Here is a 24,249-nt window from a genome sequence, read left to right as displayed (position 1 = left end):
TATATATATATATATATATATATATATATATATATATATATGAATATATACTCGTATATATTCATATTTACCCAAATTTTTTTACAATTTATATTAATATATTGATGCTGATTTGTAATATATATATTAATTCAGAAAATTCAATTTTGCATTTAATCAACATTGAGGTAACAACATTGGTACTGCACGCTGACCTCGTCATCTTCCGCATTGCATTCACCACCCATAACTGCATATAATAACAATATGCTTGCAAATAATACATTTTCACGGTTGACGTACATTTGATTACAAAAGGAAAGCAGGTATGAGAGAAAATATGAACAGACGGCTATATATTATATCGATTTTGAACTCAGCGATGGCGTCAGGTGTCGCAACAGCCGGATGACGTTAAACAAGAGCGTCGAATAAGTTTTACTAACGATAAACAAAATTTCAATGAAACTACTTTGCTAATTTATAATTATTTACATATATTTATATTATCTTGTTATTTTATTATTTATTTTAATTAATTCTCTATAAGATTTTCCTATCATTTTCAAATAACTTCATAATCTGGAACAATTATTACATAAATTATTACATAAATTTGGATTTTACATAAAATATTCACGCAAATTCCTCAAAGCAGAAAAAAGATAAAAGATTTATATCAATTGATTTGACAATTTAAATTATCCTTTTTATTATGTATTTCAAAGTGCTCTTTTATCATGTATTTCAATATACAATCGAAGGAAAGAAATTTATTATTTTTAAATAGAAATTAATTAACCATAAGCCTCTTCTTGCATTAAATAGTTTTACAATTATGTTTATAGAGAAATCTTAAATCCTTACAGAAATCTAACACTGGTCAACAGCAATTAATGACTTATTTTAAATATTAGGGGCACTATTATTCAGTACTTTTATCTCAAAAGTTCAAATAACTAACTACCCTGGAAAAAAGTTTTCTCTCTCATATATATTAAATTATATAAAAAATTAACATATATTTATACAATTATACATAATTACATATAAGATACGTCTATATATAGGACATTTTTTCCCGAGTAATTATTGTCTTTTAATAATAAATTGATCAGTACTAAACTTTGATTAATATTAGATTTCTGTAAAGGTACAAATAAAGATAAATGGATTTTTTTTAAGCATTAGACTAGATATTCTAACGAGCTGTTGAACGAATTGTTATCACGATTTCTAAATTCAGATAAGCCGGAAGGAAAAATGTATTCGTGTAAACGTATTCATGTGTCTGACGACTACGGCACTGCCTGCTCGCCGGGTTAGCAGTTGCTCCTACGCTCGGCGCCGCGTCAGTACATGCGGTCTCGCCGCAGCGTGTGGATTGTTTCTTTACGATCAGGTATTTCTCGACTCGCCTATCCTGACAGGCTCTCTCTCTCCTTCACTCTCGTTGACTCGCGACAATCGCGTGCCGCGCTCTCGTTCACGCAAGCTCTCCGCAAAGCTTGGCTTTTAACCAACGCTAATTACTTCGTCCTTCTTCATTCACGTGTTCGATCCGAAGGATCAAGGATCATGCCAGCGGACGCCGAACTCAGCAGCCTGCTCAGCAGGCGGCAGAGGATCAACGACGAACTCGAGGAGGGCAAGGAGGTGAAGAAGCAGTACAAGTTTGTGAACGTTTATACGGAGTTCCATGAGCTGTCGCGCCGCGAGATCAAGCAGTACGAGCAGACCTTCAACAGGTGAGTGTTTTCTCATTCTTCACTTCTTTTTTTACTTGTTTGTGATTAAAAGTATCAAGATATAAAAGTATAAAGATGTCAATAACAGTAGATCGAAGTTTGCGGTGCAGCGATGCGTTTAGTTGTCCTGAGATTTTAATGGATTATTATAAAATATAATTAAAAAGATTAAAGGGATGTTAAAATCGGAAATTTTCGAAATTATTAAATTAAGAAGATTATTGCGAGAGATAATATATTTGTATTATATTATTATATTTTATATTGCAATATTAATAACAGAAAATAAAAAAACCGTTAGATGAAATATATAATATAATAGTTAAATAAAGTATAATAATATATAGACTTACATCTATATTTTTGTATTATAAAATATTCAAATAAAGCTTTTTTAAGCTTTCTCTTTCTTTTACTTTTTTGTTGGAATATAAACTTAAATATTTTTTTTGAAAAACAGTTACAATTTTTTTTCGCTTAAATGTATTTACGATTGTTCATTGTTAGAGCTATATATTTTAGTATTATCAACTTAATTGATGTATTTTGCCTAGCTGTTTATTTTTACGAGTCAGCTTGGAATACAACACGCACGTGTAATCAGATGGAGATAAATGTTCCTTCGTGTCACGAGTTGGTCGTCATTGAGATGAAATATTATTAACGATAAACACTTTCGAATCAAACACTGATTGTGAGCGAATTTGTTTTATATCTAACCGATATCGCCGAGAAATTATTCATACTGTCAACCTGATTCAATGATTTACTGACAATCAGTGATTTACAAAAAATTTTATTAACATTAATTAAAATTTTTCTGAAATATATAGTCCAATTGAAAAAGTGATATAATTCAATCCTGATAATAAAAATTGGAACGTAAATCGGATGTAATGGGAGAGTAACAAAAGCGTAAATAAAATTTCTAAAAGGCGAAAATTGGAACAATGAAATGTAAAAGAAGCATTTACATTTCTTTTATTTTGATTCAATTTTTGCCTTCTAAAAGTTTCATTTACGCTTCTGTTACTCTAAACAGAACAATAAGTCATTATAATATTAAAATGATGTCAAAGTGACTCCAAAATGATCATTTTTCAATCATTTCCAATTCATTTTAATCTCATTTTGACGTTATCGTAACTTGTTGTTTTGCTTTCCCATTATATTCGACTTACACTGTTATATTTATTTTCATCAAGGAAAATCTATACGGAAAGAACAGTTTTACTATAAAGTAGACTACACTAAAGTAATAAAAAATTTAATTAAACGCAGATCTAAAAATAATTTTATTGGACCAACAAAATAATTATGTGGAACATCCAAGCTGGTTGCTAGAAACTTTTTACAGCATTGCTCATTAGCATTGCTCTTAAGCATTCTACATAATTATTTTAATGATCAAACAAAATTATTTTCAGATCTATATTTAATTTTTTTTGATAATTTATAGCAAAATCTTTCTGTATTTTTCATACATTTCTTATCTAACTGTCTATCTTACTTATATAATTACTTATATTATTACTAATTTATGTGGAATTGCTGCTCGCTTTACTAATGGTACGCCGTCCAGCGTAACGACGAAAGGAAATTTAATCGTTATATATGAATTTCCTTTCTATCAGCTGAACCCGAAGTTTTCTTAATGCAATTGATTGCGCTGATTTGTGCGGCTTTGATGCGTTAAGCTGCACGCGATATCATCACGTTAATAAATGTTGTTTACGAGCTGCGAATTTCTCTCGCCGCGGTATGTCTTCATTAGAATCTCTTTGCGGATTCTTGGTTTAGAATAGGAGAACCCTCTCACGCGATGTCTCGCAAGATTTCCTAACTAATCTGACAATGTCCCGCTGCGCTATCATCGCTGCTTAATCGCCACATCACGCGCACCTTTTGCGATAACGGACTTCATTACGGAATCCACGAAACTGTCTGTCATTTTAGGTATTATGGTAAAACTATAAATAGTTACACAGGAGACCTAGATAGTCAAATACATATATACATCTAAAATAAATACATACATTCTAACAGTCCAAGCTTCATTTTTCATTGAGTGCTTTCCATTCGATGACACAAATCGACAGAAATATTGCTTTGCTTTGTTACTCGTGGAATGCAAAAGAAAAAGATAAAATGACGTTTATATCGATTTGTGTCACTAAATGGAAAGTACCTATCGAACAATGTAAGATTTATGTATGTTATTTATTTAAGTCAGTTATGTCCAAGACAGCATTGATTTAAGTACAATGGATTGCTCCGTATCGTGTTCGTAATAGCTTCAGAGGTACCTGAGTACCCGGAGTACCCATCCTATTTCCTCCGACCGTTGTCAAACCACGTCGACTTCGAAATTCCTACCTACTCTGAGACACAAAGGGCGTAGGTACCAAGGACCGTGACGAGAGAGACGTGGCATGGGGCCCGATAGAGACCCTAAGGTCGTCTGCCCTCTTCGCACAGCTTGCGTTTCTTCTCGAAGAAATGCACGTCACGAATCTCTCGGCGTTCGCGGTTTCGTAATGACCGGAGCGTGCAATTCTCCACGATTCTCCCTGCGATTTTCTTTTTTCTCGGCGCACCTTCTTCGGAAAACTACGTCTTCGTTCTTGTGTACTTCGTTAATAAATCTCAAATGTACGTTATAACCAGCGGCGATGGGAGGTACATTCTTGATACCGATTTTTCAAGAAGGTCATTTGTTCTTTGTTACAAGATCATAGGAAATTTAGGAACAAAAAATACAAACAACTAAATTAAGAAGTGAGTCAATAAAATCAAATTGATCGGAAAATTTAGAGTCTCATCTTTGTATTTTATTATTTTAGAAATATTATTCCAGTCGTATGAGTTTTAGATGAAGAATGCAAAAAACACGCAAATAAAAGATTAATTTTTTTTTCAGACGATTTAAAATATAACCCTGACCCTTCGCTCAAAGCATTTAATATTAATTCCGAGTCGGTGATATCGCGACGAGAGAGGAGAAGAAGAGAAGAGGGAACGCAGACGTTTCGGAGAAAATATGTCGCCGTACTCCTACGATTTATCAAGGCCCGAGGTTGCAAAGGTAACCGGTTTTGTGGCGAAAAGACAAGGACGACTTCTCGACATGAGCGCACGATATGAACGCACAACAATCATCGGTCCTTCCGGATGACGAATCGCAGTACACATGCAGGATACGCACGTGCGCGCCGCAGGCAACAGAGAAACTCTCGTGCCACTGTCGAGAGGCTTTTTCCTCGTGGATATTTAAATAGAAAGGAAAAGTCAAATCATCTGTCAGTATCTATAAGAACTAAATCGATTGCGGTTGAAGTAAACCATTACGTAAAGTGTGTAATAAAACGAGAATTAATTAACGTATTATATATTATTCAGTCTTCCATTTAAACATAGAATTCATAATATTCATATTATAAAAATATTATCATGACTTTATTTGTCTGACTTATATGTTTACTTATAAGTGACAAACAAAGTTGTAATAACTATTCTATCATTATATGACATTGTAGAGCATCTTATGGAGCACACAAAAGTCAACAAAATCAAACTGATTTAATTTTTATTCCTAATGTCAAATAAACAGTCAAATTTTGTAATCAAAAATTATCATTTTGACTTTCATGACATAAAAATAAAGTCATTTTGATTTTCTCTTGGCTTGGGTATGTTTCTTGGTGTTCTTTCTGGATTGTCATTTGCTTATTGCTTCATTGAAAGCATCGATTTTCAATTAATATCCACGTAATCTCAGAAATCGATTAGATTTTAGATTTGTCGCTTGTTACTTTGGAAAAGATTCCACGAACGTAATTCATTTGCACAACGAAAGCATAAATGTCAAATCCTCGTCGTAGTTTATCAATAATTCGATACGAATATCTTCTCGGTAAAGATTAAGAGAAATGTAGAGAATTGTAAATAATTATTTCCTTAATCAGTAACCTGATATGTTCATCAGTCAGGCGTCCTATCGTCGACTAGGTTAAATATACATCTCACTGCGGTTTCAGTTCGGTGATACGCGATAGTACTCGGATGCGTTTACGTAGGCTGCGGTTGCATTATCTATCCAACATTTCCTGCACCGGAGACTGAGAAACAGAGTCGAAAGTGGCTCTTCATTGGGCTTGTTATTCTTCAAGAATTTCCTCTTTGAAAATTCACAGGAAGCTGATGGAGGGTCCGAAATCGACTCTCACGATTGACCCTCCAGTCGGATCGTAGACCGAGCACAGGCATCTCAATTAACTGTTTAAATCCTAATTTAAAAAGCTCCGAAACTAGCGTGACATCCGCTGTCCCGGTTGACCCTCTCACCTTGTATTATTACCAAATGCAGGTTCCGGTCATTTGATTGAAAATATATAATTTTCGATCAAAAGCAATATACATTGATATTTCACAAAGTTAATACCTCACATGTAAATAATTCTATTTCCTGTCGCTTAAAAATTAATGTGCATTTCTAACATTCTATCTTAATATTACACAATACTTATTATTAATATCCTTAATATATCTTTTGATGAGATAGAATGATGCAGTAACCTGCAGTCCACTTGTAAATTTTTTATGGTCCACAAGAGTTTATCTACTTCTAAAAAATGGCTCTATAAAAATGACCCTAAAAAACATCACTGAAATAGAGAAACAATGTTAGAAGAAATACGTTCGTATTCCTTATTGAGAAACTTTTATCGACTTGCACTGCGACTCATGCGAGGTCGAAAGTCGAGATTTCCACGACTCGATTGAACGCGCGCTTACTTTCCCCGTTGCAATGATAAAGCGAGGTGTGATCGATTCGCCTTTATATGTGTAAATGAGAAACGATGACCTTAACCCTTTCGCCGCTGAAGTAGGTGAATGCATAGCATATATATGCATTCAAGATATACGTACTCTGGGAATCGATAACTCCGCATAGAAAGCATTGAATACTACGAAGAAACCAACATTCCATCTCTAGCTAGAGTGTTACAATATCTTAAAACTTTCGTAATTTTTCAAGGGTTCTCACGAGGAATATTTTATGCAGAAATATCACATATCGCAATTCTTCAAACGACCCAGACAACGTATTATTTAGAAGATCTCTTTATATAATATCTTTTAGATATCTTTATCTACACATATATATATATATATATATATATATATATATATATATGTCCCCAAAAGACGTCTTTATGATATTATTATGATATCTTTTAGACATGCATGATATCGTTAAGAAATAATTAGATAAAAATATTTTGATAAGAAATTTTTAGATTCTCTTATCATCTTTTTGATCTCTTTCAAAGGTTTAATAATTCTTAGATGCCTGCAGCGGCATGACAAACCGTTATTGCACTCGTGATCGTTCAAAGAAATCATGCGTTCCGAATATACAAACGGTATAAGAATTTATTCTATGGCTCGGCTTGCGGCGATGACAGGCATTCGATATTCCTAGTAGCGACATCGCTAGACATTTTAAATAATGTTTCGTTGATGGGAAAAGATACAACGTTTTTCTTGATCGACGTTTATCCCCGTTTAGGAGACGCTTCACGGTTCACAATGTACATCGCGATTCCTTTGGCTTTGCAGAATTCTAATCTGTGCGCTGTATAAACTCGTCTTCTTGCAATCTCACATACTAATAAGTTAGTCGCTGTGTCCTTCGTAGAGAAAAAAAAACACTAATTAGTTATTATAGAATAGACGGAAGCTTAAGAATGGAAGAAAATTCGACACGTTTCTTTACTTAAACGGGACAATAACTTCCTCTTTCACGATAAAGCATTTGCAGTATAATGCGATAGTTAACAAAAGATGTTAATTAACTATTGAAATTCTCAGTCTTTCGGAATAAACGCGAAATATGAATTTAATTTTGATTTTTTATTAATTCAATCTACTTTTACTTCACACATCAAATTAGCTAATTACTAGTGGCAGTCACGCAATAACGAGTATTTAAAAAAAATACATATTATTGCTCATCTTAAAGTGTCGAAATTTACACAAGAAAATATAAACAATAACGAAAATCAACTAATATATGAATAATATAAATAAGTGAAGAAGAGCAATATTTGGTCAAAGCAGATACCTAATAATATTTTAGCATGAATTTTTACAATTTCCAGTTCATGTAAACTGCGCATCAATTATTTGTTTTGAAAATATAAAGTAATATAAAAAGAAAATAAAAAATTTATTTATCAAGAAAATATGTTATCAACTATTATTTTTCCACCGAAACATTATCATTGTAATTTTCGATTCCACATTGTTAATTGTTTAAGCCCCTAAATCTTTGTTTTATTTTAAAATTTTCTCGGAAAACCACAGTTATTATATTTGTGATTATCCTAAAATTCGGTAACGTGGAAGAAAGAATTATGTCAGCCTTGTCCTCCTAGACACATCGCCAATTCGTTGCAATGACGTTCTTCGTTATTCCTCGAAGGACCTTCCACTGCGGTATCGATCTTGGAAAACAAGGATAAATGGACCAGGCGAATACGTCGCGTATTACCTTGACCCGGTTTCCTCTGAGCTACTCCTGGAAAATGTAATGCGGAGAACGAAACGTTCACCACCGAGTCCAGTCTGAGGCGGAACGATCGCGATATCGCAGTACAGCGATAACTAGATCAGAAGCGCAATAGTATCATTATGTTGCGATAATTAAGTATCTCATGTTGCAACGGTTAATAAAAAGGAAGGCAAGATGGAAAAAGGACATCAATCATTCTCCAAACAATATACATAAATTCTTTGAATCGTGACTTATTCCTTTAAATGACTGCATTCCTTTAAATTTACGAATAAAGCATTTTCTTCTCTTCATAAAATAATAAATATTAAAAAGTAATTTTTTCCTTTTATAGTATTACCATTCAATTATCGGACTAAAAAATATATATATAATGACTGCTTTTTGACAAAAAAAGTAACAAAAAGCAACCTTTTAAGCGTTAAAATATTTTCCAAAAATTACATTTTTAATCAAATTTTAAGAGTAATTAAAACATTTACTCTTATTTTTCTTAGTTTATCTTTAAATAGCTAAACTGCTTAACATGTAGCAAATTGTTATGTAGCAATTTTTATGATTTTATATTTTACATGGTTTAGAAAATTTATAAGACTAAAAGTTTGAACGATAGAATACAATAAATATACCTCTGACCAAATAAAATAAAAGTTTAAACATTATTATCTAAATAAAGAAAAAGGATAAATGCATTCATTAGAATATTAGATAATAAAAAATAGATAATTTTTAAAATTATAACAAAAAAACAGAAACGACGTATTCTTTGAATGTGGAGAACTAATTCAAAAGTAGTTTTTGAAAGTTGTCATGTTGTCTTTTAATTTTACATCTATTTGAAACTTAAAAAAATGATAAATCTAATCTACTAGATTAGTATCCATTGAACATTGAGTCAGCAATTGTTATCAAAAGACAACAAAAATATGAACAGAATGTTTATATTTAACAAATTTTATATTAGCTCAAGAAAAAGATGACTTAAATGACTAGATAATAACGCCTTTAGGACGATGACATTAAATTACTGATAATACGTGACAAAACTATACTATATGTTGTGAACTATGTTAAATTAAACTAAAGCCATGTTAAACTATGTTTGACTTCTTAAAATCGATTCTGAGAGATAACAAGAGAGTTACAATTTTTAACTATTTACCTCACGGTATATATCTTTTAATTAAACTTTCACAAAGTCAATCTAAATCCGTGACACGTTTAACGTGGTAACGATCGCGTTTTTCATTTACGTGGGCGCCTCGGCACAATTTACGTTGATTGGAGCGCGTTTCACTTGGCTGGTTAAAACTGTCTGACAAGAGCATTCTCAATAAAACTGAGAGCGATGATCTGCTGTCCGGCGACAATCGGGCATTGAATTATTCATAATAAAGTGATGTAATAATGATATTCACAGTGAATCGGAAATAAATGCGTAATGTTTTCAATTCTTATTCAAAAACGTAATCGTGTAAAATAGCATTTATTAAATCTTTCTATTGTCATAAACGTTTTCAAAAAATTATTATTATTCAGTTCACTCTTTATTGATTTTGTTGACTTTATTGACTTTTATTAGTCGACAATTATTAATATATTTAAGTCGAAAAGCATTTATTGATTAAAAAGGAAGAGAACATTAATGAAACACTGATTTAGTAATAGTACTTCTCCCACGTATCTCTCGTTTTATCTTTCTCATTTCTGCTACTTTTATCGATCACCTCACTTAACCACAATGTAAAAATGCAATCTCAACCTTCGCCTCTCACTCTGTGAAATCTCTCTTCGCGTAGAAAGAAAAAGAGAGAGTGCGAGAGAATGAAAGAAAGAGACAATCATATTATTTGTTGATATCTAATGTCTGTGAAGAAATAAAAAAAGGACAATTTTAATCAAATTATTATACACACATTTCTTATTTGTTTCTTCATTAAATGTTAATATCTGCGCAATTCTGATAATCCCAAGGAAAAGGTCAGAAACGTTTTGATTACAATTCACTTCGACGTTCTTTCAATCTAATGTCGACAGGAGAACGCCAGATTATATAATAACGTTGAAATTAACTGTTACATGGTTACAATGGTTATAACGTTTGTAATAACAGTTATATTATATGCTCCAGCATAAAGTACAGATACATATATTCATATCCATAAAGCTAATGAATAGATTAATGTTCGAACGTTTAATTGCTCGAAGCAGCAGGATTCCGGCAAATATTGACCTTTCCAGTAGAATAATTACGATTCCTCCTAATTGAAAGGATTTACCTTCTAGATGCCTTCCCGCCTACATCGCTTCAATTTCCGGCGCCTCGCACTAACATCGTTAACTAATGCGGAAGCAATTTCCTTTATTAACTGCCGCTCTTCTATACTCTAACGAACTTCAAAAATACCGGCGGAATGGCGGTACTATTTTTCAACCTCCTTCCTGCTTAATTTATTTAATTAGTAATATAAATATATACGGACATTGTGATAGGAAAAGTATAGGCGTTACAACATGACAAATTATCGATCTACATTGAAAGAATAAAATGAAATTTTTATATTACACTCTATTTGCTGAACTAGCTCAAATGTTATTCTTTTTTTATAAAGACCACCTCAATTTTTGTGGGAGTTGTTAATCACGGTAGTTAAAAGGATCGGTTTGCCATGTATAAGTGGTCTTTAATCTGCGATAGTTATGTTGCGTCATACATATAGGTCGATTATATAATATAACATGATTCCTCTATTGATTTATAACATTCGCGATAGAAGATATCACACTAATTGCAGTTTAAGCTTTACACTATTTATATATATATATATATTTTTTTTTATTCTCAAAAAATTAAAATTTTATTATCGATTTCTAATTGAAACCAAGTATCCAATTATCATTAATTATTTACAAATCAAGATTTTCATCAAACGTTTCTACTGGTATTTTTATTTGCTTATATCTTATTTCTTATTTAGCACACTGAGAGAAAAACTTGTTTGCTTATTGATTATAATTGCATAAAATAATTATCGTTATTATATTTACAGTTATTACTGCTATAATTTTAATAATAATAATTATATTTATAATTTTTATAATCAAATTATAACCAAAAATTATAACCAAAAAAATGTATCATTAATCTTTGATCAAATGATTACTAATTATAATTAAATTATGATTTGCAATAATTAATATAATTAAATTATGAATTGCAATAATTTTTTTTTTCAATGCAGAAATCTTCGAACATATGATAGTTTCGTACTAAATAAATGATTCAATCCTGATATACTTCGATGAAACGAGCTCACGTTCTAGAATAAGCTCATGCCGTGCCATGACATTCTCCATCCCTTTTACGGAAAGTTACGATTTCACGAAATTTCCGGTCGCGAAATTACTGGCAACAAATAAAGATTGACATCCTGTCGAGAGACTCACGAATTTGAATATTAATGATCGTTCCCACGTTTTCCCTTGATCTCAATTTTCATTCTCGTCGTGTCTAAACTCCTCAATAATTAAAACATACAAACTGATAGATACCAAGATATTGACTTCTAGAGAGATTCTCACACTTCTTTTCATTTGCATTCCTTACTCTTTTGTGAATGTTTCACGAAACAGTTATGTTCCTTAAACATCTCATAAAATTTACACTAATAAAAAAATAGATTTTTCTATATAATTTTAATTGTTTTAGTTTATATTTTAATTATTTCTATATTTATTACAATTAAATAATCAGTATGAATAACGAATAAATAATAGATCATATATTTTTACATTAATTAATTCCATACTTGAGACTAGAACCAATTCAGTATTTAATTAATAATGTTAATGATGAAAGCATATCATGTTTATTAATTTGATAATTCCGGTCAGATATATATTGATTTTGTCTCACAGAAGCATTCAACTGAGAGCTTTGTAGATTACAGGATGTTCCCCGTGGATTGTATATAAAATTGCGTGGCTCGGTATTTCTATAACATGGACGTGATCCACTTAACCTTTAGCTCGTGCATACGCCCATATTTTTTCAACATTTTGCGCAACTAAAGAGCGAGATTAATAATGTCAAACAGTTGCGCGGGCAAAAACGCCATCGGAGTAAATCGTTTTTTCCTGTTTTGTATATTTACGATACCGCGCACAGGACAACATGTAATAAAATCCCAACGACAGGCAGCTATTCTGAACCGAAATTTTTTACAGCGCGATATTTACAGTCACGCAAAAAGAGGAGGAAATAACATATCGAATTGGCAGTTACATCGGTAATAAACAAAGTTATGCACATGCAAATTTATCTACAAATAAAAATCTTGGTCAACCTATCCGCTTTCTACAAGAGACGTTCTAATTATTAAATGTATTATCTTTTGCGGCCAGAATTGGTCTCGTAATAAACATAAAGAAAGTCGCGAATATTAATGACGGCCGCATTTAAAACAATCACTGTGTTACGACGTCAGTTACGGAGAACATGACTGTCATTTGACTATCGAAGGAGCTAATTTTCCTACACTAAAAATTATTATTTAAATTAAATCGATACCTTTCTCTAAATTGTACTCTGTACTGACAAGAGAAAGATATCAATTTTTAGGCTATATTTTTAAATATAAAAGAATTTAGAATAAAAGATAATATCGCAGATGTCATTAGTATAATAAATATATTTTAAAACCCTGTCGCGAGTGAATTTAAAATACAACGTTAATATTAAGCTGTAAATTTTTAAATTATTTTTTAATTTGTTATTAGAATTAAAAATCAAGATTTTAATTTACTTTTAAAATCTCAATTAAACAGTTTGATTTTAATAAAAGATTTAACACCTATTTATAATTTACATACATGTAGTACTAACTCCACGTTTCACTTTCATTGTTTACTTCGCGGAATCATTAAATCACAAAAATGCAGGAACTTCATTAACACTTGTGCCATTTTCTCTTTCACAACAGTTTCTTGAATTCTGTGAAATAAACTATTACGACAACATTGAGATTGAAGCAATCTCTCTCTACTGATTTTTCCAGTGGTTTCGTTTAATAGTTGAGCCTCGTTCGACAGTAATGACATCGTCCCAAATTTTTCTTCCTTGTTCCTTCATGCAACCACATTCAATGATCGGCGATTAAATTACGCGCGGTATCGTGATTAACTGATTAACATTAACTAGAGGAGACGATTATGCATGCGACGCGTTTAACGATGTCTCATTGACTAGTGTCATTACGATAATTTATTGGTGGGTCAATCACTGAAAAATGCCACTTCAGCGAAAGGAGGTCGTGGTAAAATATTTGCCAGTCAGCAAAACAGATTATATATATTATACTTAACATATAAATGCAAATATCTATCATATTTCGGATTGATAATTTTATTCTCAAATCATTTTCAGTGTTAAATACTATTTTAATTATGTTATACTAAAAAATTTGAGATCAAATTTATTTTATAGTAATTGCAATTGACATATTTTAATGCAAAATAAAATCATTTTGAAATATCGAATAAAAACCAAGATTTTAAAACTTTAGTTCCAAAATACTCTTGTCTCAGCTTCGTAATTTTATTGACAGAAAAATTAAGAAATAAAAGTGATATTTTAGAAGATTTGAGATGAAAAACAGTACAATAAACAGTACAATAAATAAATTTTAAATTGCTAATTGCAATTGTTAAAACCAGATTTGATGATGGTCGTGATGGCTTCCTTGATCTTACCGAACTGAAGCGAATGATGGAAGTTTTGGGTGCACCGCAGACGCATCTTGGACTCAAAGCGATGATCCAGGAGGTCGACGAGGATGGCGACGGTCGCATATCTTTCCGTGAGGTTAGTTTATTTTTACCACCTTCGAGAAATCTTTAATATTTGAAACTGGCGAACAGCAATGATCTACTGAATTCATCTACGATGAATATTAATTATTCTTCTTATTTTAAGAGGAATAAAAGAGGAATGTTATTAATATGTAAAATCCAATTTCCACAATGAGATTTTTATTCTGTTTTACTAAGAAGAAAATAAAACTATGATTTTGTATTAATTTGCAATAATTATATTTTAATGGATTTAATAAATTGATAACAACAAGAATAACAACATTTGCGAATTATGTTTATTAATAAACTACAGAAATTAATTTTTCGTGAAAGAAAAAATATATAATAAATATCCATGAATTTTTGCATATTATTAAAATTTTTATCACAGTTTATGAAAATTCTTTAAATTTTGAAAATATATATTAGAGATTGAAAAATGGATTTTACAATAGATAAATGTGATTTGGAAATGTGGTTTGGTTAACACACTTCATGCTATCGACTCCGAATATGGTTGACGTAAACATAAACGTCTGTACGACTATCCTGACCAGCATTAGTATTTCTCGCAACTCCGCTTGCAGCCGTTAAAAATATTGAACCGAAATAGATTTCATTCCGTGCAGCTCTTTGCTCTTATGCGAAAGCTCTTGTCGAGAAACACATGCAATTTATATGATTCCAAGAAGCATCAAAATTAAAATAAAATAACTCCTCAGTATTAATAATATTACAATTATTTGCAAAGAGTATATTTTATTTCGTACAAATTAAAACAAATATACATAAATAGTTAGATATCTAAATAATTAAAGCAAATGTATGTTATTATATAAGAGATTTCAAGTTTTTATATTTCCATAAAAAATAATCTTCGCTAAACTTATAATTTGTTTTTAGCTAATCAGACTTACAAATTTTATTTATAACGAGCATATGATACGTTATTCTTAAAAATAGTAGATTCCATGTAATATTTAACATACGTTTCACTCGCTGGATATTTGATGATAGTGTTTATTCTTCAAATATAACTGTGTGTTAGAAGAGATACGTTGTAGTAGTTCTATTTCGGTTATCTACATGATAAAGTATTTTAAAAACCTTCGAAAATTGCCTGCTACAAAAAATATAATAAAAACATTTTCCTAAAAACAAATTTTTCTAGAAATTTAATTTAGCTAGAAATTTAATTCTGCGTTAATTGCCTTCACTGTTATATAATATCAGTAGATGAAAAATGTAACAAGAAAGAATTAAATCGCAATCATATTTTTAATTTCAAAAATTTCTCAATTTAGGAATATTCTACAATTAAAATTTAATTTCTAATTAAATTTTATAACCGGACTAGAACCTGTTCTGTAGAAAAAGTGCAAACGCTGCAGAGAAATTATCGATGCGAATGCATACCGTCTACCAAATGCTGAACTTCCAGAAATCGATTTTCTAAAAATATTCGGATATAATGATGATACGAAAATATCACGAGAATTAAGCTTACTGTTCGTCGCTCTAATAATGGTGCGAAATCAATGGTGGAAAACCGATGCGACGATGGTTTTTTACAACACACGCCTGCGGAATATCGGAGCGTGCGAAACGTCAGCAGAAACTTTCGCTGTTAATGCAACACGGCCGCGATACGGCTGAGAGTAAGATTATGGTGTGCGGGTGTCACGTATCATTCGAAGGAGAATTTGACTTGCAATTAATACGTAATGCACGTGCGGACAATTGAACGTGACATTCCGTATTTCGCGAACAAAATCGCCACGCGAATCAATCCTGCATACACGATGCGTGCACGCACAATTTGTCCCGCTCGTCGATCGCTGCCGTGATTCATTGCGTCGATACCCGAGTTATAGTTTATTGCCCGGCTTACTCACCTTCCTCTTACTCATCGCGATATGAATTACCGTAAAACGTTCGCGACACACACCCCCTTCTTTCGTCACGCTTTACATTCATAAACGTCGTAATCAAATTTCCATCAATCATACAACTTTTATTTGATGAATCAACCTTTTGCCTTCTATTTTTAGTTTTTATTTATTACTTGAAAGCTTTGTGAGATGTTTTTTTTAACTTAAGAAAACGATGATTCTTTTGTCAAAATGTAAACGAATCAAGCAATAGCTGCACAAAAATTCTTTCTTTTATATATAATATATAATTACATAATTATTCTGTAAATGTCAGATAAAATACTCGTTGTTTTGTACAGAAGTTGTTTTCTACATAAATATGATTGTGTGGATGTTATCTTAAGAGTCGTAATGGAATCGGGTCGTGGACTCTTATCTTAAATTCTATTTTCAAAAGAAACAACTCGAGAATTGATCGGACCCAGTTTTTCAAAGTTTGCCATATATTGTAACTTTTTGATTTGTGTTCCCTGTAATTATAGTTACATCTTGTTACAGTTTCTGCTAATCTATCGTAAGGCACGAGCTGGTGAGTTAGAACAGGATTCCGGATTGAGCCAGCTGGCCAGACTCACCGAGGTCGATGTCGATGAGGTTGGTGTCACAGGCGCTAAGAACTTCTTCGAGGCCAAGGTATACATCCATATTCAGTCTCTCTTATCGTGAACACAAATATTTTTCAATTTCTTTTTATGCTGAAATATAAATTTCTTAAATGTCAAAGTAAACTTCTTCTCCATATTAATAAATTTCATATCTTAATACTTTTATGCACAGAATAATGAGATAAATCAATTGATGTGAAAGAAAACGCATATAGTTGCTTTTCAAAAAAGATGTGCAATTTGCAAGATACAATTACATATATTTTTTGAAACACTTTATATGTATTTAAAATATAAGAATAATTGAAAATATAAATGAAAGATATAAATTAAGAATAAAGATTTAAATTTCTTCATTAATATAAAGAGTCAATAACTACTCATAACCATTGTAAAAAAATATAGCTTCTTATCAAATCTTATCTTGTTTATTATCGTCCAAATGGGCGCGTGTTTTCTATTTACATTTACAGTCATAAATGACATGGATTAGGCCCAGAAAACTATTTCAGCGTATCATGCGCATTGAAGAAAAAAATACATACGCGAAAGCGTAACTCAATCGAGACGTATTTTTAATTAACATTCTTCTTTTTCATTTCTTCTTTTCGCAGATTGAACAATTACGAAAGGCCTCGAAGTTCGAGGACGAGATTCGTATGGAGCAAGAGGAGCGGAAACGAGAGGAGGAAGAAAAAGCAGCGAGGCGAGAGCAATTCCGGCAGAAAGCCGCGATCTTCGGCAAATAATTGCGGAGCAAAAATCACGGGAGAGCGAAAGCTGATGACTCGCTCATTAGAATGCGAAGACGGATTGTTTTGTATTGCTTAAGTTTATTTCCCATACTCGAAGTGGCTGAAGCGATATTCGACGCCAATACGCGCGACTCTATAAATCATTTAAGTGCGCTTCGAAGCGATGTGAAATCGCGATTCGATCACGACGGCGATTGTGATCAGAAGAATTTTGAACTGCAATATAATTTCTATGCAATTAATGCATGAAAGAAGAGTTTTATACAATTTTTATCTTTGCAAATAATTATTTCCGCCTATCAATCGATATTAAAAATCAAACTCAGAATACGAAATGATGACGCTTTCAATTCTTAAGTTCGAAAATAGAATTCTTATAGTTTTATTGCCGAAGATACAGTGAACATGAACACTGAAATTTCTTCTCTAAATTTTAAAATGAGTAACAATAGTATAAAAACAATGAATTTTCTTTAATTGTTGCGATTTTTTAAATATTTATTCATTTATTATTTATATACTGTGTATGTATCGCGATTTGGTATTATAATAACGTTTACTGTACTTGGAATGCACTATTATGAAATATATGTATACTGCAAAGAGATTTTAAACGTTTACATGATCGTATATACACATGAATTTTACATGGAAGGACATTTCAGAAAGTGGTTAATATCTAATACATATCTATCTTATAGGAATATATTTTAAAGTTGAATAACGCGCAAACTAGATTTTTACTTGCTGCTTTAATAGTATTTCTAACATCTTGTTGTAAAATGTTTAACAAAAGTTGAAGAGCACATGATAGTCGATATTTATGTAAAGAGTTATTTAATATACAAATAATGTTCAAGGATGTAAATTCCAGTAAAGAATCAATATCGAATAATTGGCCTGTTTTTTATCACAAATATTACATAACTATCGTATATAAAATATTGATTTTTATCGAATATAATGAATAGACTGAAGACAGAATTGATATGAAAATCGATTTTGCATTATTCAAGAGAGAATAACTTTAATGATTGCTGGATCTTCGATAGTGTGAGATTCATCGGCGAATGTATCTTAATTTTTATTATTAATGACGATTATGTTGTAAGATCTTACCTTTTTATTCATTAAATAAGAAAAAAGTTTTTTGTCACATTAAACAACTTGTACGGTACTATGTATGGTATAATATAAGAGAAATATGCATGTAGATATGTTGTATATTCGTACAGGAGCGTGTGAATGTATGCTAAATCATAGATAGCGTGTTGTCCACTCGATTAAAAAATTGGGACATAGAATAATTATTCGTGGCGCATAAAAAAATTTAATAATATTATTACTAATTTGTCTTGCATCTTTTATTCTATTTGTGCCTATAATAATACTAGACTTCAGCTGATAAAAAGAAACTGTTGTGTATTTATAACTATCGCAATAAGTGTGAAATCAATTAAGACAGTTTTCAAATATTCCGATTTTACGTTAAAATTATAAATGTATCAACAATATCTTATAATATTTATAACATTTTTTTAATCATATGTTATTATTTTGATTTGTTTTAATCTTTGATTTTTATTCAAAATACAAATATTTCAAATGATCAGTAATTATTAAAAATTACTATATAATTATATCAAATGATTCCTATCTCATCGTGCCTATCGCAAACAGCAAACGTCTCGTTTCAATATTTGAATAAGATTGTAAAATAATTTATTAGAATTAGTATTAAAATGTTAATACTGATATTTTTATCTTGTTTGCATTATACAATATATTTTCATTATAAACATTTATCTGTATTTAGAGACATGTTCTGTATATAATCATGTTAGAGTAAGACTCAAGAACATTTACTGTAAAAAGTGTGTAAGCTATAGATTGTAAATAGATTTATTTTGCTGCATCAATTTTTTTATGTATCTGATTTATGATGGCATTATATTAAAATTATAGAAACTGTATCGTGTTGTTATCATTGTTAATATAAATGCTTGATCGAAAAGTTAATACATTTGTACATATAATAACTGAATAAATACTACATATATGAATTCTTTATCTAAAATACATACAAACAGGAAAAAACTTACTCAAATAATACGATTATTATGATTGAGATGTTATCTTGACTGAGATTCTATCAAAATTTTTATATCAGTTAAGATCATAGGTGTTTTTTAACAAGAGACATTATCCAACAAACACAACGTTACATATAACGTATTAGTTGTAATTTCCCTCTCAACAATATAATATAACTCGTATGTACATTATAATTATATTGTTGAGAAATTACAACTAACAGGTACGTTACATGTAACTTTCTGTTTGTTGGGTATAAAAATGACACAGTAACACAATGAATCATTATATCCTTGTTGTTTATCAAACAAAGACGAAATGATTCACGTATTACACTGTGTCATCTATGTCATCTATGTCTCTCGCTGGACAGCATCCAATCTCGACTTTATTTATCTTGTTACTTTAATGGATGGGGAATCTCGTTTCATAATACTGCATCTTTTACATTCTTTCTGTGTAATTTCTTATCAGAAATAAAACTCTGCCATTTATCAACGGTGCCACGTTCTTCGAGGATGAGTGTTCTCAAATATTTTATAATGTCTGACAGACATCATAAATGTCTAAACGATGCTTTATGTTTCGATTTTGCACATGATAATGTCTAGATATAACTTTTGAATATAATCAAATATGTTATTTATGTTGTACTTTTTACGAAATCATTTATTTTATAATTACAATTACATGTGAAATATATGACACAATTGCATGAAAGAATGAAATTGTTCAAAAGATTTTAGCGAATTTTTATCAATTTATACAGTTAAATGATTTTTAATATTTTTATAATTTAAACATAATGTATTTTTAATATAACTTTATTGCTTGGGAATGTTGAAATCATTAAGTTTTAGCGATCAAATTGTAAAATATTCCGGGAAAAAATGTTACATAAATGGACATATTTTATATATAATTGTATTTAAAATATATCAATTGTTTATATACTTACATACAATTTTATATAGTTATATATAATTATATGAAATCTTTTTTTCCAAGATAATGCATTCATTCTTTAATATTTATTTTAATATTAGGTGTAGTAAAAAGAAATCCATTATTTTTCCATTAGATGACATGCAAAAATAATGGATTTCTTTTTACTATACCTAATAATATGTATCAGTAGGTTATAATGTATCTAACGTCAGAATAATTTTACAAGAATACATACGGAATAACAAAGTATTTATTTCTTGCGATTCAAAGTAAAAAACATTGCTAAAACGAATTGCTAAAACGAATTGCTAAAAAACAATTGTTAATAAAATGTTTATTTTGTAACTTATATTGAAAATTTTCTTCATTGAGCTAGAAATATATATCCTTTTCTTAGAAATTTTAAAATTTATTTGTATAATTCACGTATAAGAAGAATTTTCTAAAAAAGATGTAAATTTCTTCAGCATTTCTGTTAAATGCTCCAATTTATTGTATTAAAATAATATGAGAAATTATCTAAAAAATTATAAAATTATTCTAAAATTTACAGAAAAATTTTGAAAAATTCTGAGAAAAATTAAAGTACAGAAAGAAGTTAATTATACTTTAATATATTAATTAATTAATCATTAACATTATATTTGAATTTAATAAATAAAAAATATGCATATAAGTGATCGCAACTAGAAACTTACTCAAGAACAATAAGTTATCATGATGACAAAATGATATCAAAATGACTCCAAAATGTTTAAATCATTAAAAAATCATTTTTTAATCATTTCCGATTCTCCGATTTTAATGTCATTTTAATATTATCGTGATTTGTTGTTTTGCTTGAATTATTTATCAGTGCTATCTAATATAACAACAAATTGTTTAGATACAAAGATGAAACAATTTACATAACAATTCACTTATGTATTGTACGTAAATATAAATTATTAGATTTTATATGTGAGGACCACTGTAGATATAATCTATAATATTCGCAATGTGAATATTTGGGGCAGTTATATTTTAATAGAATGATTTTTAAAAGATTCAAAAACTGGAAGATGAAAGTATTGAGTTGTCCGGAAAATTCGTGCCGATGTTGAAGGAAAATTGAAATGCAGAAGATTTAAATTTTAGTATACATTTATTAAATTATATAGGTTAGTCGGCACGAACTTTCCGGACAATCCAATAAATAAAATTGAATTTTTTAATGTAACTTTATGTATAAATTAATTCAGGAACTAATATTTTTGGAAATTTTTTTTATAGTGATATCGAATAAATATTGAACTAATCTTCTTGAATTACAACGTTGGCAGGACATTACTATTTGATAGTCTACACCTAGGAAGTCACGGAATTTTATCATACTTAAGAAAAGAGACGAAAAAAAGTTTTAAATTGAAGCTTTAAAAAAAATATGTATGCAAAATGGATAATTTTTTAATTTTTAAATTTTTAAATAAGCAACTATGCATTTTCTTTATTAACTGATTCATCTCATTATTTCGTTTATAAAAGTATTAAGATACGATTATCAAAAAGTCAATAATTTACGAATTATTTTTCTTTTAACTTTTTATGTGCCAGAATAAAGTGCAATGTAAAATATCTCGTAAACAATGTTTTTTAATATCACTATCTTAATTAATACTTTTATATGCAGAATAATTAAGAGCATCATATTGTGTAAAAAAATCATACAATTCCATTTAAAAAAGGTGCCCTTCGTATCTTTTTGATGCCTCCATCTAAAAAAAACAACATGAAAAATATCTTCCTCGAAATCGTTCCACTTTAATTTGAAACATTTTTTTATATCATCAAAAATAAGTGAAATATTTCAGATGGTAGACTTAAGTAGATCCTATATATTTTGTATAAATTTTATTTCTTTTAAATTTTATTTCTTCTAAATGTTTTTTAAATTATACACAATCGATATCAATCAATACGCAAAATTATAAACAGAATTCTGTTTCGAATTTGCGCGAATATAAATCGTTTAAAATAGACTTAATAAATGAATAATCTTTTGTGATACATACATATGTATCATACACATACATGACACCGATAATCGAGTAATGTTAGTGTGATCAAATGTAATTGAATTTGAATGTGTGTTCATGGCGTTCATACTTTCTTCCATCAGTTCCACCATGATCGTGTCGAGTCGAATTCCATTTGTACTTATAACCTCATTTTGGATGAAATGCTATAGACAATAAATGTACATATTCAGTTATGATTCGATACTTCATTGCTTTTTATAATATTTAATATACAATATTTAATATACATTGTAATGCAATTGTATTATTCTTAATTCTTTTTATATAGTATTTCATTCATTGTTATTTATAAAATTACAAAAAAATAAAACGGTAATTACAGTATGTCTCATGTTTGGCAACGTTTATCTAAGATCGTTATCTACGCTTATCAAGTATAAACATAGAAGAAGCACAAGTATAAATATAGAATTTAGAATTGCTAACTGTACTGTGTATTTGGCGTTTGTACTGTGTGATTACATTTATATTGAAAAAACAGAGAAGTGATTGGAATTAACGAAAGAAAATCATGGCATTGGGACAGGTATGCAGTGATTATCAATATCTTTTGCAATCATTTTTTTTCATCGAGCAATTGTGCAAAGTGATGGGCATAGAGAATACTTTTTTACAGGTAAAAGAATTGACAAATCTGTACAAATCATTAGCTGTATATCCATCCTTAAGCAGTGCACAGATTTTGAGTACTCCGAGTGGTAGATTATCCATACAAGGCTCATGGACTCAGAGGAATCTGGAAAGAAAGACAGATCAACGCTTCTTACAAAATTATGATTTGAACTCAGACTTGACACCAATTTCTATTGGATTTCCAATTGATATTACTACAGAGTACGTAATATATATTTTTTTATAGTATAGACAATGCATATTTATATAGAGGGAGATTTCCTTATGGAAGGAAGAGACTTCCATATGGAGCTTTCCATATCCAGAAGTCTTGTGGGTGTTGAATTCCATATCCAGAATTCGGGATATTAAAAAAAGATATGTTAATTTTTAACAAATTTTAAAAAATTTTGAGTTATTTTGAAATTCCCCTCTCCCTCCTCTCCCTAATTTGGATGAGATACTCCATACCCAGAAAAGTCTCTATTCCTGCATATTTAATATGAATATTGTCTGTATTTAAATGTATGTCTGTTTCGGACAGGTTAATGTCAACTCTGACGAAGAATGAAGAACGTAGAGCTGTGTTGCGACAAGCTACAATTGATAATTCTACAAAGCAGTTTCTCGAAATTTGGAACAAACAACATTTTGTGAAGAATTATGATCTGTCTGCTCTAGATGTTCATGGCGATGTTTACACAGATGGTATATAAGTTTCCATCTTTTATCTCGAACTTTTAATTTTTTTAATGTACATTAATTGTATGCTTTTTTGTAGCTGAATTTCGTTCATTTGAATGGTCTCCGGATAATACCAAGGTTCTGTATATAGTTGAAAAGAAGCTTCCTAAATCAGAACCGTTTTATAAGCAAAAATCATTGGATAAAAAAGATAAGGAAAAGAAAGAAGATGATGAAGTAACGGTGGTAAGAGATTTATTCCTTATTTCTTTAAATAATTATAGAGTTCTACTTGTGTGTGTATATATATATATTTTGTGTGTGTGTGTGTGTGTGTGTGTGTGTGTGTGTGTGTGTGTGTGTGTGTGTGTATATATATATA

The 24,249-nt window shown here is 30.1% G+C and overlaps 2 protein-coding genes across 2 annotated transcripts in view; both read left to right on the top strand.

Annotated features, from left to right (window-relative positions):
- Positions 1-1,557: 1,557 nt before the first annotated feature.
- On the top strand, positions 1,558-17,445 carry LOC105627928 (EF-hand domain-containing protein D2 homolog). Its single transcript, XM_012209200.1, has 4 exons — positions 1,558-1,727; positions 14,020-14,167; positions 16,590-16,724; positions 17,311-17,445. Exons 1-4 carry the CDS (start codon positions 1,558-1,560, stop codon positions 17,443-17,445), a joined length of 588 nt encoding a protein of 195 aa, XP_012064590.1.
- A 5,637-nt stretch (positions 17,446-23,082) lies between these two features.
- The window catches only part of LOC105627926 (acylamino-acid-releasing enzyme-like), a 4,045-nt gene continuing 2,878 nt past the window's right edge, over positions 23,083-24,249 (top strand). Inside the window, exons 1-4 of the mRNA XM_012209198.1 lie at positions 23,083-23,097; positions 23,188-23,405; positions 23,728-23,891; positions 23,965-24,113. Of these exons, the coding sequence (XP_012064588.1) occupies positions 23,083-23,097; positions 23,188-23,405; positions 23,728-23,891; positions 23,965-24,113 (546 nt within the window). The remainder of the gene's footprint in view (positions 23,098-23,187; positions 23,406-23,727; positions 23,892-23,964; positions 24,114-24,249) is intronic.

The sequence above is a fragment of the Atta cephalotes genome (genome assembly GCF_000143395.1).
Source record: "Atta cephalotes unplaced genomic scaffold scaffold00011, whole genome shotgun sequence".
Classification (NCBI taxonomy): Eukaryota; Metazoa; Arthropoda; class Insecta; order Hymenoptera; family Formicidae; genus Atta; species Atta cephalotes.
Note: the sequence above shows the minus strand (reverse complement) of the source record. Positions and strands in the feature narration are given on the sequence as shown.

Coding starts and splice junctions, on each gene's coding strand:
- LOC105627928 (XM_012209200.1), top strand. CDS start 1,558: ATGCCAGCGGACGCCGAACTCAGCAGCCTGCTCAGCAGGCGGCAGAGG. Junction 1,728..14,019: donor TACGAGCAGACCTTCAACAG/GTGAGTGTTTTC, acceptor TGTTAAAACCAG/ATTTGATGATGGTCGTGATG. Junction 14,168..16,589: donor GTCGCATATCTTTCCGTGAG/GTTAGTTTATTT, acceptor ATCTTGTTACAG/TTTCTGCTAATCTATCGTAA.